This window comes from Megalobrama amblycephala, linkage group LG15, assembly GCF_018812025.1.
Source record: "Megalobrama amblycephala isolate DHTTF-2021 linkage group LG15, ASM1881202v1, whole genome shotgun sequence".
Lineage (NCBI taxonomy): Eukaryota > Metazoa > Chordata > Actinopteri > Cypriniformes > Xenocyprididae > Megalobrama > Megalobrama amblycephala.
This window is the reverse complement of record NC_063058.1, coordinates 7,552,668-7,579,063: the sequence shown is the minus strand read 5'-3', so window position 1 is coordinate 7,579,063 and position 26,396 is coordinate 7,552,668. Positions and strand designations below refer to the sequence as shown.

The 26,396-nt window shown below is 36.1% G+C and overlaps 1 protein-coding gene across 1 annotated transcript; it reads left to right on the top strand.

Annotated features, from left to right (window-relative positions):
* The first annotated feature begins 1,342 nt into the window (after positions 1-1,342).
* Positions 1,343-24,735, top strand: adat1 (adenosine deaminase tRNA specific 1). The gene is made up of 10 exons (XM_048158899.1): positions 1,343-1,605; positions 1,687-1,831; positions 1,906-1,974; positions 2,057-2,111; positions 2,515-2,645; positions 6,442-6,988; positions 12,637-12,782; positions 16,667-16,766; positions 16,963-17,049; positions 24,372-24,735. The coding sequence occupies exons 2-10, from the start codon at positions 1,690-1,692 to the stop codon at positions 24,502-24,504; spliced, it is 1,410 nt and encodes a 469-aa protein (XP_048014856.1). The 5' UTR covers positions 1,343-1,605; positions 1,687-1,689; the 3' UTR covers positions 24,505-24,735.
* The last annotated feature ends 1,661 nt before the right edge of the window (positions 24,736-26,396 follow it).

Here is a 26,396-nt window from a genome sequence, read left to right as displayed (position 1 = left end):
CACCTTTCTATCAGAACCAGCTTTAACTTTCTTGAGCAATTTGAGCTACATAGCTTGTCTGTTGGATCGGACCACACGTGCATCAATGAGCCTTGGCCGCCCTTGACCGTGTCGCCGATTCACCACTGTTCCTTCCTTGGAGCACTTTTGATAGATACTGACCACTGCAGACCGGGAACACCCCACAAGAGCTGCAGTTTTGGAGATGCTCTGACCCAGTCGTCTAGCCATTGCAAATTGGCCCTTGTCAAACTCGCTCAAATCCTTACGCTTGTCCATTTTTCCTGCTTCTAACACATCAACTTTGAGGACAAGACGATTTCTCTCAACATGGGGACAGAAGGTCTGTCAGTCAATACATGAGAAAACAAAGTAATGCGTTACTTTTTTGAAAAAGTAACTCAGATGTTTTGTGTTACTTTACTGGTTACTTGAAAAAGTAATCTGATTACATAATTGTGTTCTTCTGTTCATGCCCACAGCATCATCAGTCAGTGCTGGTTATTTGTGTGGGACAAATGCATCAAATTTTAACTGTAAAGAACAGTCAGTGTAGTAAAATAATAAATAAAGAACTGCTGTCCCTGCTGAAAAAAACAGCATATGCTGGTTAAGGTAGGTTTTGGAGCTGGTATGCTGGTTTGAGCTGGTCCTGGACCAGCTTCAAAACCTACCTTAACCAGCATATGCTGTTTTTTTTCAGCAGGGGTCCACTTAATAAAATAAACAAAGTTAGCTGACTAATGTAGCAACTTTATTTTCCATATTTATTTACTTTACAAACCTATAGTGAGCCTGTGGATATTTTAAAATTAACATGTTATTATAAACACAGAAATCTTTTCAAATTGGCATATTCGGCTAATTAACGTCAGTTTGAACCTCAAAAGTGTTTGCCATTCAAAAGTGACGTATATAACTCTAGTAATAACATACCAGCAGCATATCTTTGTGCATTTTTGAGAGAAAAATGTTTATGGATTTCACACTCCAGGTGAAATTTATAGTAAATACTATAGTAAAATTCTAGTATAGGCAACTGTATATATTATAGTATAACACTTTGTTAATGAATGTTACAGCATACTGTAGTATTAACTATAGTGAACTGATAAACTAATAAATACTGTTGTATACTTTAGTTTTTACTAAACTGTAGTGTAGTGTACCCTGTAGTTGTAGAAAACGTTGGGTAAAGAATTAATAATTATAAATTTGTTTATTACTATAGTTGTTATGGTACCACAGCAATAGAATTACCACAACAAATTAATTCAAGTACTTTACTATAGTATGGTTCAAAAACACTATAGTAATATCACCTGGGATGTGTTTTTTCCCCCTTTCACTCCAGTCATGAATAGTAGCTTAATAAACTAATTTTATTTAAAATTATACTGAAAAACGTTTTGCTTTCAAGACAAGCTGTCGTCTTGTAATGAAGCGCCCTCTATCGAGTTTATATGAAGACTCTTATTTTGAAATCTTTCATATTCTTCTTCTGCTGTGGCTCAAGACTTCTGCGAAAGACACGAGAAACGAACACATTTATGACCTCCTGCATTAATATTTGCCTCCGCATGAGTGCTAACCAGGCATTTAAGTGTGAGTACATCACTACTGCCTTAATAGTATGTTTGTAAAAACACATCTTCATACCTCTCCACTGTCCATGTGTAACATCAGATCATGTGGAGTCCTGATGAAATAGCCAGTATCTGTTATAATCACTTCAATAAACTTCCTAAAAGAGGGAAGCCAGAGGCGGGCAGAGAGTGGACTCTACTGGCTGCTGTAATTCTCCTGACTGACAGTTCAGACCAGAAGACAGGTTAGCAATACTGCTCATCTCAGAAACATGGTGATATGAAACTTCAGAATGCCTTTTTAACCATTTGATCTCAGTTCACAAGCAGGTTGTGTCTTTGGGGACGGGCACCAAATGCATCGGCCAGTCTGCTATGAGTATGAAGGGTAAATGTCTATGGTTTAAACCCTTGATCAAATGTAATCCTCCTTTGCAGTCTCATATATGTTGTATTGTGTTGATTTGCAGGTGATGTTCTGAATGACAGTCATGCAGAGGTTATTGCTCGAAGGGGGTGTGTCAGGTGATTTCTTTGCATTGTGATGTATTTGCAAACAAAACCTCAAATGCTTCTTACATCCTGCCTCACAATCCTTCAGTTACACACGCACACTGTACATTTGCGTTTACCCTCCTATATTTGTACATGGATTTGATATTCGTCAAGCGGATGTTACGTCCTGTTACTGTTGTAGATGCTGAAGTGCATTTGTGTTCTTGAAGGTGAATGTGATTTCACCAAGTACATTGTTCCTGGATCAACATCTTTGTTAATCCTGGAACAACATTCCAATCAGATTTGAGGGACAAGTTTACCATTTATGTCAAGTTTTGGTACCACTGTCGAGGCTAAATGGGTTTTAATGGAATTACTGTTCAAATGAATCTGTGCATTTTCTATCCTTTCTCTTGTTCTCTCTCCTCAGGTATCTGACGGAGCAGCTGTACAGGGCTGTGAGTGGCCAGAGCTCTGACGTCTTCTGTCCAGGGACTGAAAAGGGAAAATGGACAGTTAAACCGGGAGTTTCTTTCCTTTTCTTCACCAGTCAAACACCCTGTGAGTCCAGCTTCATGTCTTACATGTAAATATTTGTTGAGTTAAAAAGGTTCTCTGCTGTAGACTACCAGTCAAATATTTGTATACTCCTCCTCATTTGTTACTATTATTACTATATTAAGATATTTTGAAGAAAGTTTGTAACTAGGCTGCTTTGGGGCACCATTGACTTCAAGAGTAGAAAAAAAAAAATACTATGGAAGTCAGTGGTGCCCCAGAACAGTTCAGTTTCCCACATTCTTCAAAATATCTTCCTTTGAAATTTGTAATTTGTATATACACTATATGTACAAAAGTATTGGGACACCTGACCATTACACCAATTGACCCTTCTCAAAGACCCGCCCCCCTTAGTTACTGTTGCTTTGTTCAACAAGCCATGGCGCTGTCACGCCACACACCATGAAAAATACATAGCGGAGCAAAGACGACACTGACAACACGTCGACAGACAAGACAGAGCAGGTTACTTATGATATTAAACAAAGTCCCAGCTTTCATATTGTAATTTTTTAAGAAATTCGAACAATAAAAAATGTTTTGTGGCTCTTTAATGTGTCGTGACAGATTTCTGTAGTGGCTTGTGAACCGATCATCTCTTCCTACTAGTTCAATTATAGCATCAAATAAACATGAATGAACATCAGAGGGAATGTTGTTTCAAACGCGGAAAGACGTCAGTACACACCATTTTTCAAGTTTAAGTCCACCGAGGTTAATCTTCTAACTCCTGACTGATTTGTCGGACAAATTGGCGGATTCGGCGTTATGATTGGTTAGATCGCTTGTCAATCAAACTCCCAACGAAGGGTCAATTGGTCCCCCCTTTGCATATCTTTAGGAATTTTAGCCCTTTCATCCAGTAGAGCATTTGTGAGGTCAGGCACTGATGTTAGACGAGAAGGCCTGGCTCACAATCTCCATTCCAGTGCATCCCAAAGATGTTTTAATGGGATTGAGGTCAGGGCTCTGTGTGGGCCAGTCAGGTTCTTCCACACCAAACTCATCCAACCATGTCTTTATGGAGCTTGCTTTGTGCACTGGGACACAGTCATGCTGGAATAGAAACTGATCCCATAAAGTTGAAAGTATAGCATTGTCCAAATGTATTGGTATGCTGAAGCTTTAAAGGGTTAGTTCACCAAAAAATGAAAATTCTGTCATTAATTACTCACCCTCATGCCTTTCCACACCTGTAAGATCTTCGTTCATCTTCAGAACACAAATTAAGATATTTTTGATGAAATCCGATCTCTCAGTGATTGCCAGCAAGATAATTAACACTTTCAGATGCCCAGAAAGCTACTAAAGACATTTTTAAAACAGTCCATGTGACTACAGTGGTTCAACTTTAAAGGTGCCCTCGAATGAAAAATTGAATTTATATTGGCATTGTTGAATAACAAGAGTTCAGTACATGGAAATGACATACAGTGAGTCTCAAACTCCATTGTTTCCTCCTTCTTATATAAATCTCATTTGTTTAGAAGACCTCCGAAGAACAGGCGAATCTCAACATAACACCGACTGTTACGTAACAGTTGGGGTGTACGCCCCCAATATTTGCATATGCCAGCCCATGTTCCCAACATTATAAAAGGCATTAGACAAGGGCAGCCAGTATTAACGTCTGGATGTGCACAACCAAATCATCAGACTAGGTAAGCAAGCAAGAACAATAGCGAAAAATGGCAGATGGAGCAATAATAACTGACATGATCCATGATAACATGATATTTTTAGTGATATTTGTAAACTGTCTTTCTAAATGTTTCATTAGCATGTTGCTAATGTACTGTTAAATGTGGTTAAAGTTACCATCGTTTCTTACTGTATTCATGGAGACCAGAGCCGTCACTATTTTCATTTTTAAACACTTGCAGTCTGTATAATTCATAAACACAACTTCATTCTTTATAAATCTCTCCAACAGTGTGTAATGTTAGCTTTAGCCACGGAGCACTATCAAACTCATTCAAAATCAGAAGTAGACAATATAACAGTATACAATACTCACATAATCCAACGCATGCGTGACGAACACTTTGTAAAGATCCATTTTGAGGATTATATTAGCTGTGTAAACTTTGTTAAGGCACTGTTCAAGGCAAGCGCGAGCTCTGTGGGCGTGGACCACGGGATTTAAAGGGGCCGCAGCATAAAATCTGCGCGTTTATAATGATGCCCCAAAATAGGCAGTTAAAAAAATTAATTTAAAAAAATCTATGGGGTATTTTGATCTGAAACTTCACAGACACATTCAGGGGACACCTTAGACTTATATTACATCTTTTAAAAACATAATCTAGGGCACCTTTAATGTTATGAAGCGATGAGAATAATTTTTGTGTGCCAAAAAAACTAAATAACGACTTTATTCAACAATATCTAGTGATGGGCGATTGCAAAACACTGCTTATGAAGCTTCGAAGCTTTAGAAATCTTTTGTTTTTGAATCAGTGGTTCAGAGCGTGTATCAAACTGCCAAAGTCACGCCCCCCAGTGGTGAACCATTGAAATTTCGAAACATTATGAAATAACAAAGCCTCATTTACTGAAATCACGTGACTTTGGCAGTTTGATACACACTCTGAACCACTGATTCAGGAAAAGTTCGCTCCAGCTGCAAAACACCTTTGTGCTACCATTGGTTCTTGACGATAACGTAATAGGAGGTGTGCGTTGAGGCTCCGCCTTCTTTCACGTGGAACACTTCTCTGACTCATTTCATCTGTTGAGTCCGTCGAGGTAAGATCTCCGTGGGTGAAAACATGAACACACTGCATAGCCGCTTTATAGTACAAAATGAAGTTGTGCTTCTGATGAAATGAGGCACTGACACTGTTTTTCATGTTTGATACTGCAAAGCTGCTTCATTTTAAGCAATCTAGAGAATAAAGTGCTATAAAAATAAACGTGACGTGACTGGAGTGCTAATTTTCAGAGCTCGTGCTAACATACCAATGTTGTTATGATCAGACACTTTTCTTAAAAATTTTGCTGTTTTCTCATTTTTGTTGTGTTTATTTTATCACTGAGAAGAAAGTGCACAGCACATATTTGCATATTCATCTAACCGTCGCTCTCAGCAGTGTGGGCGGTGTCAGATGTTCGATTACACTAAATCGTTGGGTGCGCTTTTCGAACTTCATTTTACTCCTAAACGAAGAACGAAAAAGAATTTTGTTTTAAGTATATCGGGGCCTTTAAGATTTCCCTTCACTGGAAGTAACCCAACCCCTGAAAAACATCCCTCCTATACCGAACTTTACAGCTGGCACAGTGCAGCCAAACCCAGACTCGTCCATCAGACTGCCAAACAGAGAAGCGTGATTCATCATTCACCCAAACACGTTTCCACTGTTGTCCAGTGCATTGTACTAGGTGATGTGAGGCTTTCACACAGCTGCTCGGCCATGGAAAACCCACTCCGTGAAGCTCCCGCCGCACAGTTTCTGTGCTGATATTATGGATCTCTTCAGCTGTGGAATCAGCACATCAGTGTTGGTGACATTTACACATCATGTGCCTCAGCACTCAGTGACCGTTTCGCTCTGTGCTGCTGTTCCTAAACGCTTCCACTTTCCAATAATACTACTTATAGTTGACCGTGGAATATCTAGCAGGGATGAAATTTCATGAACTGACTTATTGCAAAAGTGGCATCCTATCACAGCACCACGCTTAAATGAACTCAGCTCTTTTGAACGACCCATAGTTTTCACAAATGTTTTATATAATTTAATATATACCTGTGACAATGGGTCTGATTGAAACTACTAAACTGTGTCCTCAGGTGGTGATGCCTCCATATTCCCTATGACTGGCAGTGAAGCGCAGCCCTGTGAGCCAGTAAAGGCAGGCCAGAAGGACGAATCAGAGAGACGAGGCCTGAAGCGACAGGCTGAGAGTGAATTAGAGGAGACAAGTGACGACAACCATTCATCATGCAGAAAATCAGGGGATTCCAATCAGGATGAGGTTATAATAGAAAACAAAGAGCTTAATCAATTAAACGAGGTCTCGCACTTTCAACCGGATGTAAAGAAAGTCTGCCCACCTGACCTCCATCGCACTGGGGCAAAGTGTGTCCCTGACGGCCCAGCTGACCCTCTCAAGCCTGGATTACTCTATCACAGTGTTGGGGTGTTGCGGGTGAAGCCGGGCCGCGGGGAGCGCACACTTTCCCTCTCCTGCAGTGATAAACTTGCCCGCTGGGGCATTCTGGGTATCCAGGGTGCACTGCTGTCTCATTATCTGCAAGGGCCGATCTGCTTCAGCGCTGTGGTGGTTGGAAAGGGTTCGTACAGCCATCAGGCAATGGAGAGAGCGCTGAAAACACGGTGAGTGTTACTATGTTCAAATACCACACTAACATACTATTACTATTCCTGCAGCACAGGGACAGTTAGTATTTTTACAATGGGTTCACTCAATCTCAAGTGGTCCAGTAGAGTTTGCTTGACCATTTTTAATTTCCTATTTTTTTTTTTTTTACTTTGTACCGTGTACTTTGCATGACCATACACATAGACGCACACACACACACATATAGATGTGGTTGGGCTCATATTATACAAATACACTCTGCTCAAATATGTAATAGCCATGAGTGTGTGTTTAGTTGAGTCTCAGCCTACTAGACATACAGGATACAGATCATCTATAAAAGCTGAACCAGAGATCGGATTTCTTTGTGTTTTTTGGAATGCCGTTGTGCTTAAACTGGGATTTTGTCTTAGTTCAGGTGTTGTGGAAAGGGCTCCGTGTTTTTCCAGATTTTGTTATTTCTCCATTTTTCTTTTTATGCTGATTTTCAACCAGTGTTCACTTTTATTAGGAGTTACACCCAAAAAGCCAGAAATGACCTTATAAACCCTCCATTTCATAGCACAAGTTTTCCACATGCTAGAGCTCTTGGATTGGAACTGGGTTCCTTGTGTTTTTCTTGCGGCCCGACACAAAATTCAGAATTCTGAAGAACAAAACTGTTGTTTTTAGATGTTGCAAAAAAAAATTATATATTATTATATATTATTATTATATATAAAATTATATATACAATTATATATATATAAAATTATATATAAAATTATTTATATATAATTATTTATATATATATATTAGGGGTGTGACGAGATCTCGTGGCACGAGACTAAACTGTGACGAGATTTCTCGTCGAGGTGAAAAGTAGTCTCGTGATGTTGCCATGACAGAGTGTTAGGATGATTAGGAAAGAATATGCCACCGCTACGTTTACATTATGCCTCCACTGTCGTTTTGCTTTGTATTTAAATAAAAAAAAAAACATTTAATTCAGTTGGATAACGGTCGCCGCCGCTCCATATTTACAGAGTACGCGCGACCGTTTAAAAGTGAAAGTAAACGCGCGCGCGCATTCAAACGCGATTTCAATACCCCGCATTTTGAAAGCGGCTCACTGATGAATACAGATATCTCTCAATATGAAAGCTATTTTAGGCTGGGCAGTGTAGTTGTAACCATCTCTCAGCTCTGTATCAAAGAAAAATTTGGTCTTATTTGATCTTTGAATATTGAGAGAGAGCGATTATGGTTGCACTTACAATTACAATTGTAAAGTGTTACCATAAAAATGAATAACAGTTTTCTCTTCTTATTATTTACTAGTACAAACAATAAGGTTTCATTTGTTAACATTAGTTAATGCACTGTGAACTATCATGAACTAACAATGAATGACTATTTTTATCAACTAACAAAGATTAATAAATACTGTAGCAAATATATTGCTTGTTGTTAGTTGATGTTGGTTAATACATTAATGTTAATAAATGAGAACTTATTGTAAAGTGTTACCATTTTTATTTATACTGTTTTTATGTCTGTGATCAGATTGTGGAAAGGAGTTCAGTTAGGAGGTCAAAAGCTGTAGAAGCTCATAAATCATGTACAGTAAGATCTGAAGAGACTGAAATCATACAGGAGGGAAGTCAGTCAGTTGAGTTAGTGGCAAAACCTTTTACATTACTTGAGTATTGTTGTCTTTTACTGCATATGATAATTCAGTCTCAGAAAGTAGAACTGAAATGACATTCATTACAAAATGATTAGTTAAAACATTTCAAATACACCTGCAGAATATTTTTTCTAGTCATGTATTTCGCCATCTTGTCTCGTCTCGTGAACTCAATCTCGAGTCTCGTCTCGTGAGATACTGGTCTCGTCACACCCCTAATATATATATATATACAGTACAGTCCAAAAGTTTGGAACCACTAAGATTTTTAATGTTTTTAAAAGAAGTTTCGTCTGCTCACCAAGGCTACATTTATTTAATTAAAAATACAGTAAAAAACAGTAATATTGTGAAATATTATTACAATTTAAAATAACTGTGTACTATTTAAATATATTTGACAAAGTAATTTATTCCTGTGATGCAAAGCTGAATTTTCAGCATCGTTACTCCAGTCTTCAGTGTCACATGATCCTTCAGAAATCATTCTAATATGCTGATCTGCTGCTCAAGAAACATTTATGATTATTTTCAATGTTGAAAACAGTTGTGTACTTTTTTTTTCAGGATTCCTTGATGAATAGAAAGTTCAAAAGAACAGCATTTATCTGAAATACAAAGCTTCTGTAGCATTATACACTACCGTTCAAAAGTTTGGGGTCAGTAAGAATTTTTATTTTTATTTTTTTGAAAAGAAATTAAAGAAATGAATACTTTTATTCAGCAAGGATGCATTAAATCAATCAAAAGTGGCAGTAAAGACATTTATAATGTTACAAAAGATTAGATTTCAGATAAACACTGTTCTTTTGAACTTTCTATTCATCAAATAATCCTGAAAAAAAATATTGTACACAAATATTTTGTACAATTGTACACATTAAATGTTTCTTGAGCAGCAGATCAGCATATTAGAATGATTTCTGAAGGATCATGTGACACTGAAGACTGGAGTAACGATGCTGAAAATTCAGCTTTGCCATCACAGGAATAAATTACTTTGTGAAATATATTCAAATAGAAAACAGTTATTTTAAATTGTAAAACGATACAAACGGACACAGGCAGATCACGTGAAAGACTGGATTTTTGTTTCTCAATCAGGTAGGGTAGCTACAAGTGATTACAAACTATTTCAGCCGGATGTAATTTGATTTTTGGATGCTGTTAATGTTTAGCTAAAAAGACTGCCACTCCAGTTTAGCGTTTATTGTCTCTGCAGTTAAAACGATAAGTTGACAATTCTAGCTATAATTTTGTTATTTTAATAATTTCTTTAATTTTAATTTATGTATTGATCACTCTGGGTTATTTAATTTAACTATTTCTGGCTTGTGTTTAGAATATATGTTCCCCTGCACTTCAGGCATTTTGCATTTTTTTAATTAGGCTATTTTCATTTATTAGAACGGTATATTCTGTTCTAATTCAATTCTGTAAATTAATGTTTGATAAAAAAATTATATATTTGGTTATTATGGATTTTGGTGCATCAATGTTGCGCTGTAGATTAGTTAAAGCTTGCTCGCACAGACAATTTAGCCGATGTAATTTGATTTGCCGACATATGAAATGTATATCTTTCTGCAGTTATATATATATATATATATATATATGTTTTATTATTTTAAAAAAAAATATATATAATTTAAAATATATATATTTATTTAATTTTTAGACATTACTACTGTTTTTTTCAGTATACTACTGTAATGAAGTAAACTGCTTTTGTCATATAGTTTTGTTATTGGTTTAGTCAGAATTCTTAATGCTGCAGTCTGCAACTTATTTTGTGTTAAAAATTTACAAAAATTATATAATGAGAATATACAACATGAATCCATTTTCCAAACCGTGTTTTTGTATTATCCTGAATCATTATGGTACACTTATAATAAGTGTTTATATTCGGACTATTTCAGACCGGACTGGTAGGACTTGCTGCAGAGTATCACAGTAACTGCGTGACTTGCCATAGACATACACAGAGAAAAGTAGCTCCGGCTACAATGTTCTTCCGCAAGACGCATGCAGTTCTGTTTATTAACCACTAGAGGGCCGCTAGAGAACCACTGCAGACAGCAGCTTTAAACAACAATATTTTTAAAGCAGCAGTGTTTAAAGGATTAGTTCACTTCTAAATAAAAATGTTCCTGATAATTTACTCACCCACATGTCATCCAAGATGTTCATGTCTTTCTTTCTTCGGTCGAAAAGAAATGAAGGTTTTTGATGAAAACATTCCAGGATTATTCTCCTTATAGTGGACTTCAATGGCCTCCAAACGGTTGAAGGTCAAAATGACAGTTTTAGTGCAGCTTCAAAGGGCTTTAAATGATCCCAGATGAGGAATAAGTGTCTTATATAGAGAAACCATCACTCATTTTATAAAAAAATGCAAATGTATATGCTTTATATGAACAAATGATCGCCTTGCAAGTGCTTCCACCTTCCATATTCTTCAAAAAGCTTACGCTGTATGTCCTATGCCTTCCCTATTCTACTTACGGAAAAAACTAAACTGGCGCCGCGTTCGTTCCGTAAGTGAACATCTTGGATGCTTGCATCTTTTACTTGAAAGTGAACTAATCCTTTAACACTTTTCAGGAGAATCAGCTTACAAATAATTTACTTGATATCTCTGGATATTAATTTGAGTCAGAAGAAAGTATTTTAACATACAGATCTTTAATCAAACACTGTATGCACATTAAAACACAAAAATGAATATATATATATATATATATATATATATATATATATATATATATATATATATTTAATTATAAATATTATTAATTATTAATAATTTAATAAATAAAATATTAAAGTTTATATAGTTTACAAAAATTTAAATGAGGAAGATAATTTTTTAATGCATTTTATTTGATTAAAATTATTTGAACAAATTACAGGTAAAGAGGAATGACGTAAAAAGCAGCCATACAACTGACAACTTATGATTAAGTCAACATGAAATTAAAATGGACGATTCTTAATGTTTTTTTACAGAATGTTGCAGTGTTTATTATAAATGATTTATCCATGTAAATATTTTTTTTTTAATTCATGTGCACTCATATCCATAATGAAAAACATTAAAGGGATAGTTCGCCCAAAAATGAAAATTAACCCATGATTTACTCACCCTCAAGCCATCCTAGGTGTATATGACTATCTTCTTTCAGACAAACAACAATTGGAGATATATTTAAAAATATCCTGGTTCTTCCAAGCTTTATAATGGAAGTGAACGGGGGCCGTGTTTTTAAGCCCAAAAAAGTGCATCCATCCATTATAAATATAATGGATGGATGCTCCAGGGGTTAATAAAGGCCTTCTGAAATGAAGCCATGGGTTTTTTTCAAGAAATATATCCATATTTAAAACTTTATAAAGTAAAATAACTAACAGATGGCCATACACAACGATTTGCGCTGGAAGACTGAACTTTGACCTGACGCATGACGTAATGACGAACACGGAAGCGCAGAGGACAGAGCAAAACAAATCACCAGTCATGAGTTAGAAGTCTAAAACGAGAAATTTTAAAGAGAAATGTCAGAAGATTTCAATACAAGAGAAGAGAAGCTTGAGTTTGTTGCACAGTCTTTTAAACCGCGAGAGGCAGCTTACGATATGCCTACATCCCGCGTCATACATCGCGTCAGGGGTTACTCTTGTGGTGCAAGTAAGACTTTTTCTTACAAAAACGCATTCACTTCAGAAGGCCTTTATTAACCCCCTGGAGGCTAAATATCCTCCACAACTGACTGCAAACTGAGATTTACATCTGCCTCCATTTAGTTAGCAACGCCCAACTTCCTGCGATCCAATCAATTCCCGAAAGACCAAATCAAGGACCAGATTTGTTTCTCATTCTAGAGGCCTTTTCACTCAGATATACAGGGAACAACAGTGAAGAAAAAACTATTCCAACTTTAAATTCATTCTGATTTTAAATGAATAAAACTGGCTTTTCATCTCTTATAGATGTTCTCATGTGAGGGGTTTGCCATCAGGATTCTCCGTACGTGCTCCAGAGCTTCTGCAGGCCAGTCTGGAATTTACCCACAACCACACACACACTGAGTCCAAACACACACACTCACAGGGCAGGATATCTCCCTGCGGGGCAGGTGAGCAGGTGTAACCCTTCACAAATTTTTGCAATTAATTGAGCTTTGAGTTTTTTGTATCCTGAGTGGCATGTTAAGCAAACAGAGCCAGTGACGCTCTCTACACTGAACACATTGTTTCACAATGTGAGATTTTCAAACATTTATTTATTATTAAGTGTACAAAATCCCAAAGCAGATTTCACAACTTCAGCGACATCCTGTCTGCATCGGACACGTCAGCTGACGTGTTTACCCCTGCGTCCGGTCTGGATTATAATGGATCTTCTGTGCTTTTATATATGTCATATATCATTCTTATCATTCTCAGGCTATGATAAGCTAAACCGTTTATTAGTAACTGATAAATGTTGGCCTTGCTCAGTGTATATAATAAATTCTTTAATTAGGGGAACTTTTCTGTCCCCTATAATGATTAAAAAAGTGAAATAATTATCACCAAACCGGTTAATATTTTAAAAAATGTTTAAGTTTAAAATGAATAGAGCCCTGCAGTGATGACATATTTTTGTAGGCCAGCCCATAAGTTAGCTGATTCCCATTAACTTTTGGATTATTGAAGAAAATAAGCTCTGAGACCAACAAAACAAACCAACTACATCGCACATCCTGATATTGCTGAGTTAGATGCGTTCCTGGGTCAACATATTTTGTTGATCCTGGAACAACATTCTAGTCTGAAAATTTAGTCTTAACCCTATTCCTACCCCTAAACCTAACCCTACCGAAAAGTTATCCCAAAAATCAGAGGGAAACGATAGATGAATAACACTGATGTAGAAGCACCAATTCATGATTTTAAGCCTAAACTTGACATAATCTGTAAACTTGTCCCTCAAATCTGATGTTGATCAGGAACATGTTGAACAAAATCAAAATCAGGTTATGCAACTACACCATAGTCCCATGTCTTCAATGTTACCACTATCAAGTTTCCAACAACGTTTTCAGTCATTGTTTAAAAAAGCATTTTCTCTGAACGTTTGGGTTAGAATAGAATAGAGCACGATTGTAAACAAAACATAGCTGTGAAAGTGGACTAGTGACTAGATTACCATACAACGCCCAACTTCCCATGATCCAATCAATTCCCAAAGGACCAAATCAAGTCCCGTCCCACATTTTTTCTCATTCCAGAGGCCGTTTCATTCAGATATACTGAGAGCAACAGGGAAGAAAAGACTGTATGAGAATATTTCAGAAATAAGACTATTAATGCCAAACATTTTTTTCGGCAAACAAAAAAAAAACAAAAAAACAATTGACTTGAGACGATGGAAATGGAAGTGCTAAAATGCAAACTAGTTTCTGGGGTTTGTCCTACAAAAATAGATCTTACTGCCACTGTAGATAATTTTTTTTAGTTGGCAAAAAAGGAAAAAATGTATTTATGAAAAATAATTACCATCACACAGAACATCAAAAATCTCCTCAAGTTCAGCAGAATAATCATTTTCAGTCAGAAGTGCCCACACACAGTAGTGATTGGCCCTTTTTGATCTGTTATTATTTAAATTAACTATCAGTTTAATTTATTTTCTTTGCAGATATTGTACAGTAAGGCCTAGATTAGTTGTTCGCCCTCCGGCTGCAAGTATGAATTGAAAACACAGTATCCAGCGCTCATAGTGATGACAATAAATACTGAATAAATATTACTCCTCTGTATAGAAAATTGACATAAACATATGAGAATCCATTAATATTTCTCCAAATGTGCATGCTTTTAAGCTAAAAGGCTATATGAAATGCCATAGAGGTAACATAATTGTTCAGACACTTTGCATCACAGAAATACATTATATTTTAAAGTATATAATAGAATACCATTATTTTAAATTGTAATAATATTTCACAGTATTGCTGTTTTTTCTGTATGTTTGATATACACCATGATGAGCTTGAGACATGATCACAGAGGGTTTTTTCACAGCCTACCTGACTGAAAGAGCTCATTAATATGCAGGTCATTAAAGGTCATTATGCGAATCTTTTGTCTTCTCAGGTGTGAAATACCTCATTATTCATGATGATTCACGCCTCCACACATACTGTGTTTGTTGACAAAAAGTGTCTTACAAAAACTAAATCAATATATTGTTTTATATGAACGAGTAGGCAGGATATTTTTTACATCATTTTGAAGCAAAAACTCTAGTCTACAACCTCCAGTACCCAGAAGTCTTGTGAACAGATTTAATATAATTTTTTTGGCTTTATTTCAATGACTTAAGTTTTTTGTTTTTTCAATAACCACGCATAAATGTTATTCCTTCAAAAAAACAAACATGTACCTCACATATTATTGTAGCCTAGTTTGTGCTGAATACAGTGTAATGACACTTTTTCCATTAATATGTTTATGAACAACTGAAAAAAGCACAAATGTCAGGGCATGTCAAAACTTCTCCAGGGCTCCGAAAATCCTCAGACTCCAGAGGGTTAATGATCTGGTGCAGGAGTTGGCAACGTTTTTGTCATGAAGTCATTAAAGGATTAGTTCACTTTAAAATGAAAATTAGCCCAATCTTTACTCACCCTCAAGCCATGCTAGGTGTATATGACTTTCTTCTTTCTGATGAACACAATCTGGGTTATATTAAGTTAGATTATGTTCATCAAAAAGAAGAAATGTATAAACACCTAGGATGGCTTGAGGGGGAGTAAATCTTTCATTTTAAAGTGAACTAATCCTTTAATCACAAGCATGAAGGTGTGCATGGCAAAAATGACGTCATTGTGGTGTGATTCTGGCTGAGCAGGAACCGTCTGTACCGGCGTCTTACCAGCACCCAGTTTGCTCTTGTCTAAATTAATTTACAAAATGAGGCTCACTAGCAGAAATAAGCCCTTTTAATGAAAATAAAGGTGCATGATTGATAAAAATGTTCATGAAATTAAATGAAAATGTTTTTTAATGGTTTGTCAGAGCTGCATGCTTTCATTGACTTGCGCAGTTTAATTCTCACACTTTAATAGTAATTTTTTATTAGTTTAATAATTTAACTAATAATTTTTTATTAGTTCATTCCAGAATTAAAATTTCCTGATAACTTACTCACCCCTATGTCATCCAAGATGTTTATGTCTTTCTTTTTTCAGTCAAAAAGAAATTAAGGTTTTGAGGAAAACATTCCAGGATTTTTCTCCATATAGTGGACTTCAACGGCTACCAACGAGTTGAAGGTCCAAATGTCAGTTTCGGTGCAGCTTCAAAGTGTTATACATTATCCCAGACGAGGAATAAGGGACTTACCTAGAGAAATGATCTGCCATTTTCTACAAAAAAAAAAAAATGCATCCACGACTTCAGCATTATGTAGTCACGTTGGAATGGTCCATGTGACATCGGCAGAAGTACCGAAAAACTCTTGTCTGAAAAATTTTTTTTTTTTTTTTTTTAAAGGCCGTTTGACTTGGTCTTCTCTTTGTAGACACTGGATTGCTACTTCCGCCTACGTCACGTTTCCAACGTGATTACGTAATGTGTGAAGTCGTGGATGCTAGTGCAAAACGGGCGTTTGTGGTTAAAAAGTGTATAAATTTTTATTATTTTTTAGAAAATGACAAATCGTTTCTCTAGATAAGACACTTATTCCTCCTCTGAGATCGTGTAGAGCCCTTTGAAGCTGCACTGAAACTGACATTTGGACCTTCAACCTGTTGAAACCCAGTGAAATTCTCTATATGGAGAAAAATCCTGGAATGTTTTCCTTAAAGGATTAGTTCACTTTCAAATGAAAATTTCCTGATAATTTACTCACCCCCATGTCATCCAAGATTTTCATGTCTTTCTTTCTTCAGTGGAAAAGAAATTAAGGTTTTTGATGAAAACATTTCAGGATTTTTCTCCTTATAGTGGACTTTAATGAATGTTCTTGCAGCCATCAGCTGGTCTGCAGTGTCCCAGCAGCCTCTAGATGTCACTGCTAATGGCTATAAACAGGGAGTGACGAAAAAAGCTTTGGGCACAGTGCAAGCAAGGTAATCTCATGACAAACAATAATTTACATTCTAAGAATAACATATTCATGACTCACACAGATTTGTGGTTTGTATTCATAATAAAGCCTTGTTAATGCTACTTTATGAGTTGGCAGTATCATCACAAAACTTTCAGTCACCACAATAACCAGCTCTGAGCTCAGGCTTATTTTGTTTCATATTTCTCCACGTGTAGATCTTTAATCAGTAAAGTGGAGCTCTTTCATTCGTTTCTGAAACTGGTGGCAGCAACTGAAGACTCTCATCTTCCAGAGTCAATCTGGTGAGTGTTTTAATACAGGAGAGACCTGGAATAGTTTCACTCTCAAGTCAAATCACCTTTTTTTTATATAGAGTTTTACATACTGTTTTAAAGCAGCTTAACAGGATGAACAGGAAAACAATGATTCATCGATGCAAACAGAGTTCAAAAAAGACAATAGTGTCAGTGTTCAGCTGAGGTCAGTACGATGTTGATTAAGTTCTGTTCAATATAAAACTGAATCAACACTGAACTGACTTGAGTTATGACACTATTGTCTTCTATAGAGCTGCTTTACAGCTGAAATTGAATTTTTCATATTTGATGAATTGTGCAACATTAACATTATTTTCGTTTATTAATCTAAAATTGCTTTGAAACCATGTATAATTATATAAAGTGCTATATAAATAAATGTGACTTGACTTCCTCTATTTTGTAGTGTTGTCTACGAAAAGCTTTCGAACAAGAAAATACAGTTCAATGAACACAAACGAACCAACATGTTGTCACACTGTGAGGTGAAGCCCAAAGTATACTTCACTTTTTAAGCGTACGTGAGGGTCAGCGTACAGTCCGCGTGATGCGTATTTCATCATCAGAAGAGTACGCATGCAAATTAAATTTTTTTGCAGTAATTAGTTTATCCACAAATGTGTCAATTCACAAGGTAGTTGAAGAAAAACTGCATAAACAGAACAGACCAATAGAGTACCTCAGAGATGACGTGTTTTTTTAGGCCAACCCGGATGTTAGCGCTTCACAGGTTCCCTCGATCGAAAGCCAATGCATTTTTCCCATAGACTTTTGGAAAATCGCAAAAAATAAGCTGTTTAACAAATGGTTATGACACTTACACGTTTTGTCTATCAAGATAATCTTTAACACAGCATTTATACATTTTGAAGCCTAAATAAAGTCGTTAGACATAAAAAGCTAACAGTATGCTATAAACGGACTACGTCATCACCACCGAGCTTCCTCAAACTTTATTTAAAAAACAACTTTATTTAAAAACATGCTTGCTGATTATGATCTGCGCTGTGTATGAATACTTATCCACTTTTTCATGAGAAATGCTGTCCAAATGCTCTGTTTGTCATGATGACGTCTAAAGTCCTCGCCAAAGGAAGTAGTCCCTTTTAGCAACTTGTTAGCAACCGCCGTTTTTAAGATGCAATAAAGGTTTAAAAAATCACAAGCGGGTTATAACTGGTGTGTTTTATGTCATAGATCAAAACGTGAAAATATTTACAGGCTTAACTACAGACCTTATTTCATGCAATTTAGCAAAAACCCATTCAAAAAACCCATTGACTTTAGGACGATGGAACCGGAAGTCCTAAAATGCTAACTCGCTTCCGGGTTTTGCATACAAAAACACGTCATCCCTGAGGTATGAGAAATCACATGATTTTTTTTTTTTCACGAAACGGTTTAGCGGAAATCCCCGCCCTGCAACCAATTTCATTGGCTGAGGTTACAGTGATGGGTAGGTTTAGGGATCAGGGCTGGGTGTAGGCAATCGTTACTGTGATTGATAAGGCCAATGAAATGTTTAGAATCGGCTCCAGGCGCTGAACTGGTTTGGGGGGAAAAATCACCTATATGTATTGCATAATTAAACAAACTGGAAACACAACCATGCCTAAAAATGTTTTTTATAAGGATAAGGATTGTTGCAACATACAATGTTCTGTAAAAGTAATTTAATATTAATTTTACACAATAATAGCAATGTGGTATATAATAATACTATAATAAATTTGTAATCAATTGTCATGCTAAGTACACACAAACATTAATTTGAAACATGTAATTGGGAACTAAATTGGAAGCAAAAAACATACCTAATATAATATAAGTTAGGAAGCAGGCTAATAGGGTAGGCCTAGATTATGCTATGCTAGTACATAAACTTACTAAAAACAGTAAGAACGAGAAGTGCTTGATTTCACAACCTATAGCTTCAGTTATATACTAGTATAATAATGTAATTTCAAAGATATTAATGGTCATTATAACGCATTTTAAGCAATATAAATCATAACGAGATTTTGCAGGTATTGTAATCAGGTGCTAAAAATACTACCTAAAAGTCTGTTGAATGGGATCACTTGGGGTCCCAAAGGAGACCCGATTCCTGGGGGGGGGGGCATGATTTCTCACCACACCGGAACACATGCAAGCTACAGCGACAATGAACGATAGATTGTGTGAAGAGTTTAGAAAGTACCCTCATTTGTACAACTCAAGATATTTACATGGGTTGTAACTTGTGGCGAGAGATTGCTCAAAACGAAGCATACTAAAAAATGAAGCATACATTGGGCATCAGGGTTAATTAATTAGGTTAATTAATAATTAATAATAAATCATAAAATTTAAAAAGTGACTTTCCCCAACCTGACATTTATAGACACATATATCCCTAGGTGTGTTTTTTATTGTCCCTATGCTTAGCCTACAGTTATTACTAAAATATGATATTTTAGATTGGATGACATCAATCACAAACATGAAACCAACATAGAAACCGCTATAGAGAAAACAAGCATGTGTGTAATAAGACTCTTGACTCATGGGTACATTTCCCATGTAAAAACTAGCCCAAGGCTCTCAATAAATCAATATTGACATAAATCTTGGTGATCAGATTCATTACTCTCTTTGGTTTTAGAATACTGAATCGCGGTGTAAAATTACATATTTTTTGTTCATTTGTGTTATGTATCTAATAACAGGTGTGTTTTATTCTTGTAAAGCAGCATGATTATTGAACAGTAGATCTTTGTTAGTTGTTGACCTGAGGGAACAGTGTTCTTCTGTTCGGGGTTCTCGTATCTTTGAAGTGATCCTGCCCAGAATCCAGCTCTCGTTACACCGCTGACAGACTCGCACAAGAGCAAAGAACAATAATCCATCCACAGAAATCCCAGGACACACAGATCTATATGCACTCCATGTGCAAAAAAATTTGTGCACTTTCACCATCTTGTTAGCAAAATTATTCAGATTTTACTTTGAGACTGACTTGCAGCATTAATAGACCCTCAAACAGAAATGCTTCTACCAAGTTTTGTATGTTGTTGTGCTCCGTAATGTGTCAAAGTGAAATTCATATCACAGTACAAGTATATTTTTGCAGTAGGTGGCATTAAATGGTTAGTTCACCGAAAAATGAAAATTCCGTCATTAATTACACACCCTCGTGTCGAGATCTTTTTAATGAAATACGAGAGGTTTCTGTCCATAGAGATCCAACACAACTACCAATTTCAAGGTCCAGAAAGGTAGTAAAATCATCATTGAAGTACTCCATGTGACTCCAGTGGTTTAACCTCAGTTTTATGAAGCAATGCAAGTGCTTTATTTGCACAAAAAAAACATACCATACCACTAGTTTGCATTTTAAAACTTTAACACTTTTTTTTACAAAATAATACTATCCAAAGTGTTCACATGTCAGCTCTCGTGTGAACACAAAACCCATGCGTTGTGATCCTGTCATGCAGAACAGTATTTTTGTAAATAAAGTGGTAAAAATATATTTTTTTGTCTTTACTACCTTTCTGACCTCAAATGTTTAAGTTATTTAAAAAAATGGCTTTGAATGAATTCAATGACTCAATAATAAATAGGCTACCTGTTTCATTACTGGATGAATCAGTGTTTTTGAACGAATCTTTTGAATAAATGATTCAGTGACTTGTCACTTGTCACCAACTAGTGGCATAAGATGTATCTGATACAACCGTTATTTGAAGCGCCAAGTTAGTTTCAAAAGGTGGTTTGCTCTATTTTGATCGCCATCATAGACATCAGTGTTTATATCCACTTTAAACTTTTATCTCAGTACTTCTATGATCATTTGAATATTTGTAACACAAAAATATTGTAATATAAAATACTGTGTGGTTCAAAACTGCTCTCTCTGGCTCACCGCGACAGCACAAACACAGATTTGAATGTTCCGATATGATTTTGTCAAAAATTAAATAGAGACGGGCGAATCATTGTTATTAATAAAATAAGATCTCATAGGTGTTTGAATCAAGATTGCGATCTTTTTACAATTAAAGGGTTAGTTCACCCAAAAAATGAAAATAATATCATTTATTACTCACTCTCATGTCGTTCTACACCCGTAAGACCTTCGTTCATCTTCAGAACACAAATTAAGATATTGTTGAGGAAATCCGATGGCTCAGTGAGGCCTCTATTGAGAGCAAAGCCATTCAAACTCTCAATGTCCATAAAGGTACTAAAAACATATTTGAATCAGTTCATGTGAGTACAGTGGTTCTACCTCAATATTATAAAGCCACAAGAATACTTTTTGTGCGCCAAAAAAACAAAATAATGACAATATTTGTGACCTGATCCAGCAAAATGAGTCACAGTGACCCAAATTTCAAAATTGAGATTTTGGTATCAATGGAAAGATGAGACAATAAGCTTTAAAATGATATCCTAGTCAAAGTCATACCTTGAATGGTTTTAAATGGATATACCCATTTTAATTATGGTCGTCTGCCCTCTTTTTCCAATTGAAAACCTGAGAAAATCGCTTTTAAAGTTTTTTGCCCGTTTTTTTGTTGATATCTTTCAAAATCCATTGCATTTAAAGGGATAAACTATTTATTTTACAGCTTAATTTGACCAAAGACATTTATATATATATAAATGCTATTAAACCAGGCTGAAGCTCAAATTATTTGAAAGTATTTATTTGAATTAACCCTTTAAGACCTGAAGGCTTTTTTAGAGTTCTTTTTTTTTTTTTTTTTTCTGAGCGACACACACAAAAGTAAAGACTCATAACTCCAAAACTCTAGCAAGGAGAGTCAAAAGATAGGTATCATTTGATAGAAACTATTTTAAAATTTAAGAAAATATAAATTACATTACATTTGGACATTATCTTGCTGACAAACAGCTGATAAAAGACAAAAAATATATATAATTTTTTAAAAATAAATTTTCTTTTTTTATTTGACATGGAATAACTCAGGAACACAATAAGATCGCTAAAAAATTCTTTTTTGGTGATGCTCTCCTATATGTGAGCTGCATCTGGTTCAAATTTCGTGGTGATATTATAAAGAATAGTTTGAAAAATTGTTGTTCATTTTTTCCGCAGCCAGGTGGCGCCAACGGGCGGTAAACTCCGGTTTAGAGGTGCTTCTCAGCATTCGTTAGGAGTTTTTCAAAATGGTTAGATGCATTAAAAAGATGAGATTCTAAGCTTTAAAATGATATCTATTATGTGTTATTCCACGTTGGAAAACGAACATGGATGGGTCCGGGAACATTGGATACACACTGCATCCCGGAGAGATGAGAGACATGTTTTTAGCCAAGTATGTTAAATCATTTCGTGAGTAATATCTTGTGATCAACGCAATATATTATATTGATTTTGGATTCATTTTAATCTTGAGAATCTGCTTTAAACATTGATGTGCGATTTTTATGATCTGTGCATTTTTCATGAAGTTATGAGCACGTGAAATACATACTTGTATTCAGTTAGCTGCTGTGCTATTTTTGTTGTAAACGCATATTTCTCAGACTCATTAGAGGGTGAAAACAACGCAACAGAAGCATGTTGGAGGCTTGATATGAAAGTTTAAAGTCTTTGGTTTTGTATGCAAAAAGAATTTTTGTGCTACCTATATGGATTCAATTTTTATTGGCTTTTAAAGAGAGACACGCAAATGGGAGTTTTATTTTATAAGGCGCGCTAGTCTGACAGGAGGATGGCTGGACCGATCGCGTGCCTGTCAGTCGAAACGGGGCTTCCCATTGTTAAAAATCAGCGTTTAGGTCAGTGTGTTTACATTTCTAAGCTTTTTGATTGGTTCTATACAACGTGTAACACCATATTTTTAGAGCAGAGATAATGACGTTTCAGGGGATACCGGGAAATGCTCATAAGTGACGAGAGGAGTTGAGAAGTTCATTTCCAGCGAATTTAGTAAAACCATGTCAAATTTAATAGCCATTTAAATACCTTTACTCAATTATCTGGACTACGAAACTTTGGGAGATTATTTTTGAAAGTCTGTTCTTTGAAATTAGCTTTAAAAAAAAATCGATTTTTTCATTGTTTTTCCACATTATCGGCCCATATCTTAAAATAGAACGTTGCGACTTCCGACTCATTTCGCCAGATCGGGTCACATTTAGTGATGGCCGATTTCAGAACACTGCTTCATGAAGCTTCTGAGCTTTATGAATCTTTTGTTTCGAATTAGTGATTTGGATCTTCTATCAAACGGCTAAACTGCTGAAATCACGTGACTTTGGTGCTCCGATTCACTGATTCGATTCGTAAAGCTCTGAAACAATGTTTTGAAATCGGCCCATATAGATATTGTTCAAAAGTCGTTATTTTGTTTTTTTGGCGCACAAAACGTATTCTTGTCACTTTAAAATATTAAGGTAGAACCACTGAACCCACATGAACTGTTTCAAATATATTTTTAGTACCTTTATGGACCTTGAGAGTTTGAATGGCTTTGCTCTCAATAGAGGCCTCACTGAGCCATCGGATTTCATCAATAATATCTTAATTTGTGTTCTGAAGATGAACGAAGGTCTTACAGGTGTAGAACGACATGAGGGTGAGTAATAAATGACATTATTTTCATTTTTGGGTGAACTAACCCTTTAATCGTGCAGCTCTACACCTGCCCCAATACCCCTAATACCGTTTCGGAGCGGTATTGGAACTTGGGTACAATACTGAAGAAAAATTATTTCTTGATATATTCTGGGATTTTGAAAATAGCAACAATTATTTTGTTCATTGAAATGTTGAATATATTCAATCACATCTATAATTATCCTGGTATTCAGGAAAAAAAAAACAGCTTAACTCACAAAAACTCATACAGGGCTTTTTCTGCTTCCTCATCTTGAAATTTGTGGGAAATTTTAATTGTATTTTAATAGGCTACACAAACTCTCAAGGCGTGTTATTGTTTGTGTGGCGTTAAGTATCAATTTACATAGCGACATGTCTAGTTAGACAATGCTATTAATCGCTGTTTTTGACTTATTTTTGTTGTATTTAGTGTCAAAGTTTAAAGCTGTCATTCATATACCAGTTTTTTTAAACCAGAGTCAGCCATTTGTGTTTGTTTGCAAACTTGTGTAAAGTTTGTTTCTAGCCTTAGATTGTGTGTTTGAAACAGAAATGTGATGCCACGCATGCCTGTCCTCAAAGTCACGTTGACCTCTGACATCTCATGCGCGCTCCCTACAGTGCGCAGGTGTTGTTTGTGTATCTGTTGTGTCTGATCGATGTGTTTGTTTCTTCTCTTTGCTTGCTGAAGTGGAAAAGATTTGAGGACATACTGGGACTACAAGCAGGCTGCAGAGACGTATCAGCAGGCCTGGACACAGCTGCGACTGCAGGCCTTCCCGCTATGGCCCCGCAGCCCACGAGAACTGCTGCTGTTTCATTAGCGGACTGGACATGTTACCATACCAGTGTCCTGAATGAATCACATGAAAAGAAGCTGGATCTTGTACTTTAGGTTTCAGCACTCTTCACTTTTATATATGTAATAAAATCGATTGTATTTCTCTTCCGTTTTTTGTAAATACTACATAAAAGTGAGTTCACCCTAAATTAAAGATTCTGACATCATTACTTACCCGGATTCTCAATACAAACCTGTATGACTTTGTATCTTATATGCTTCTCTTCATTTCTATCAACATTTACAAGATGTTTAGCAGGCTCACACTGTTCTTTTCCATATATCAAAAGCATGTAGTGATCAGGGGCTATAAACCAAAACAGCTCTCAAATCTCATTAATATCATTGATGCCAAACACCATGTTTTGTGACCAACCAAGTTTGAATGTGCTGCGACAGAGGGGAAAATTTTAAAATGATAGTTCACCCAAAAATGAAAATGATCCCATGATTTACTCACCCTCATGCTATCCCATGTGCATATGACTCTTTTAGTCAAACACAATCAGAGTTATATGTGACCCGTGCAGTCAAAATGAGTGGGAATGCGCACAAGTTAAATTCGAGCTACAGGCAAAATAAGTGAAAAATGTCAATCTTAGTCGAAATTGAGGTTTTCACAAAAATGAGTTCATTAAGCCTTCGTCTAGTAATCCAAATGCTGGAAATAGCAATTAAACATCTAAAAGCATCTTTATTTGTTCGTTTTCTGAGAGGAGTACCTTTAATTTTTCCATGAAAAATGCCGTTTTTCTCTGCTCGCTTCTGGCGCTTCCTATCAGCACAACAAGTTTTGTATTGTTGTAAAATGCAGCATTCCAACTTTGTGAATATTCATAGCGAATTCTCGATGGCATGAGTCTGAACCAATGAAATGTGATTTTCAAACTCATGCTGATGTAAACAAAACGATCTTGCTAACTGACAGACCTGAAGAGCGCGCACAAAGATGCCTCGGCGCGCAATCCCGATACACTTGATGAGTATTCACGCAAACATTATCTGTTATATCTTAAGTGAATGTTTGGTTTACTGTTGGGGGAACAACATCCAATGTGTAACATTATATAGTGTGATACAGCAGGTCTTGTGGGATTACAAATTTAAGAATCCGTTTAAGATCTGTTGATACTACATCCTGACATAACCTCACATGAAATACTAAGGTGAAGTACATTGTATTTTAAGGTAAAGATGATGACATCAGATGAATGATTCTGTTTAGCAAAGTTTCCAGCAAGAGTTTTCTGCCAGTTCCTGTTCTCTTTATTGTATGTCTAATGAGTCAGATTACTGAGATTCTCACCTTTTGACATTAATGGCTCTTGGAGCCCCTGTCCCATTCTTTGAATAGGTATGCTGATTGGATTAGGACTTGCGACACTCTAGAGTCTGGGGCGGGTTCCTATACCTGGATACTTCATTTGCATTCTTTGTTTAAGGTCGTCTGCCTGGTGCTTTGTCTCTATCCCTAAGCACTGCCCACTAAAATGTATATAAACTTCAATGTACACTATCTTAGTTAGACTTGATGACTGCAACTACCAACAGCACATGTTCTCAATAAAGAATCCTGCTGAAGATACATCCAAGTCTCCTGGTCTTCGCTTCTGAGATTTCCAACAGTTTTAATATATAGGCTGTCTGTTTCTGTATGGCTTAATATAACGTAAATGATGTATCTTACTGAAATATGTAGAAAACCCATGGAAAAAATATATATTATTTAAAATCCACATCGTTTTATTTGGACAACGGGGGGCGGCATTTTGTTTAGGTGCACAGAGCGTTCTACGTCGTTGACGTCAAATGGTTGCACTCTGTGAGCTACTGACGCTGCCCTGTTGCTATTTTTACTGCAACACAACTGGGAAT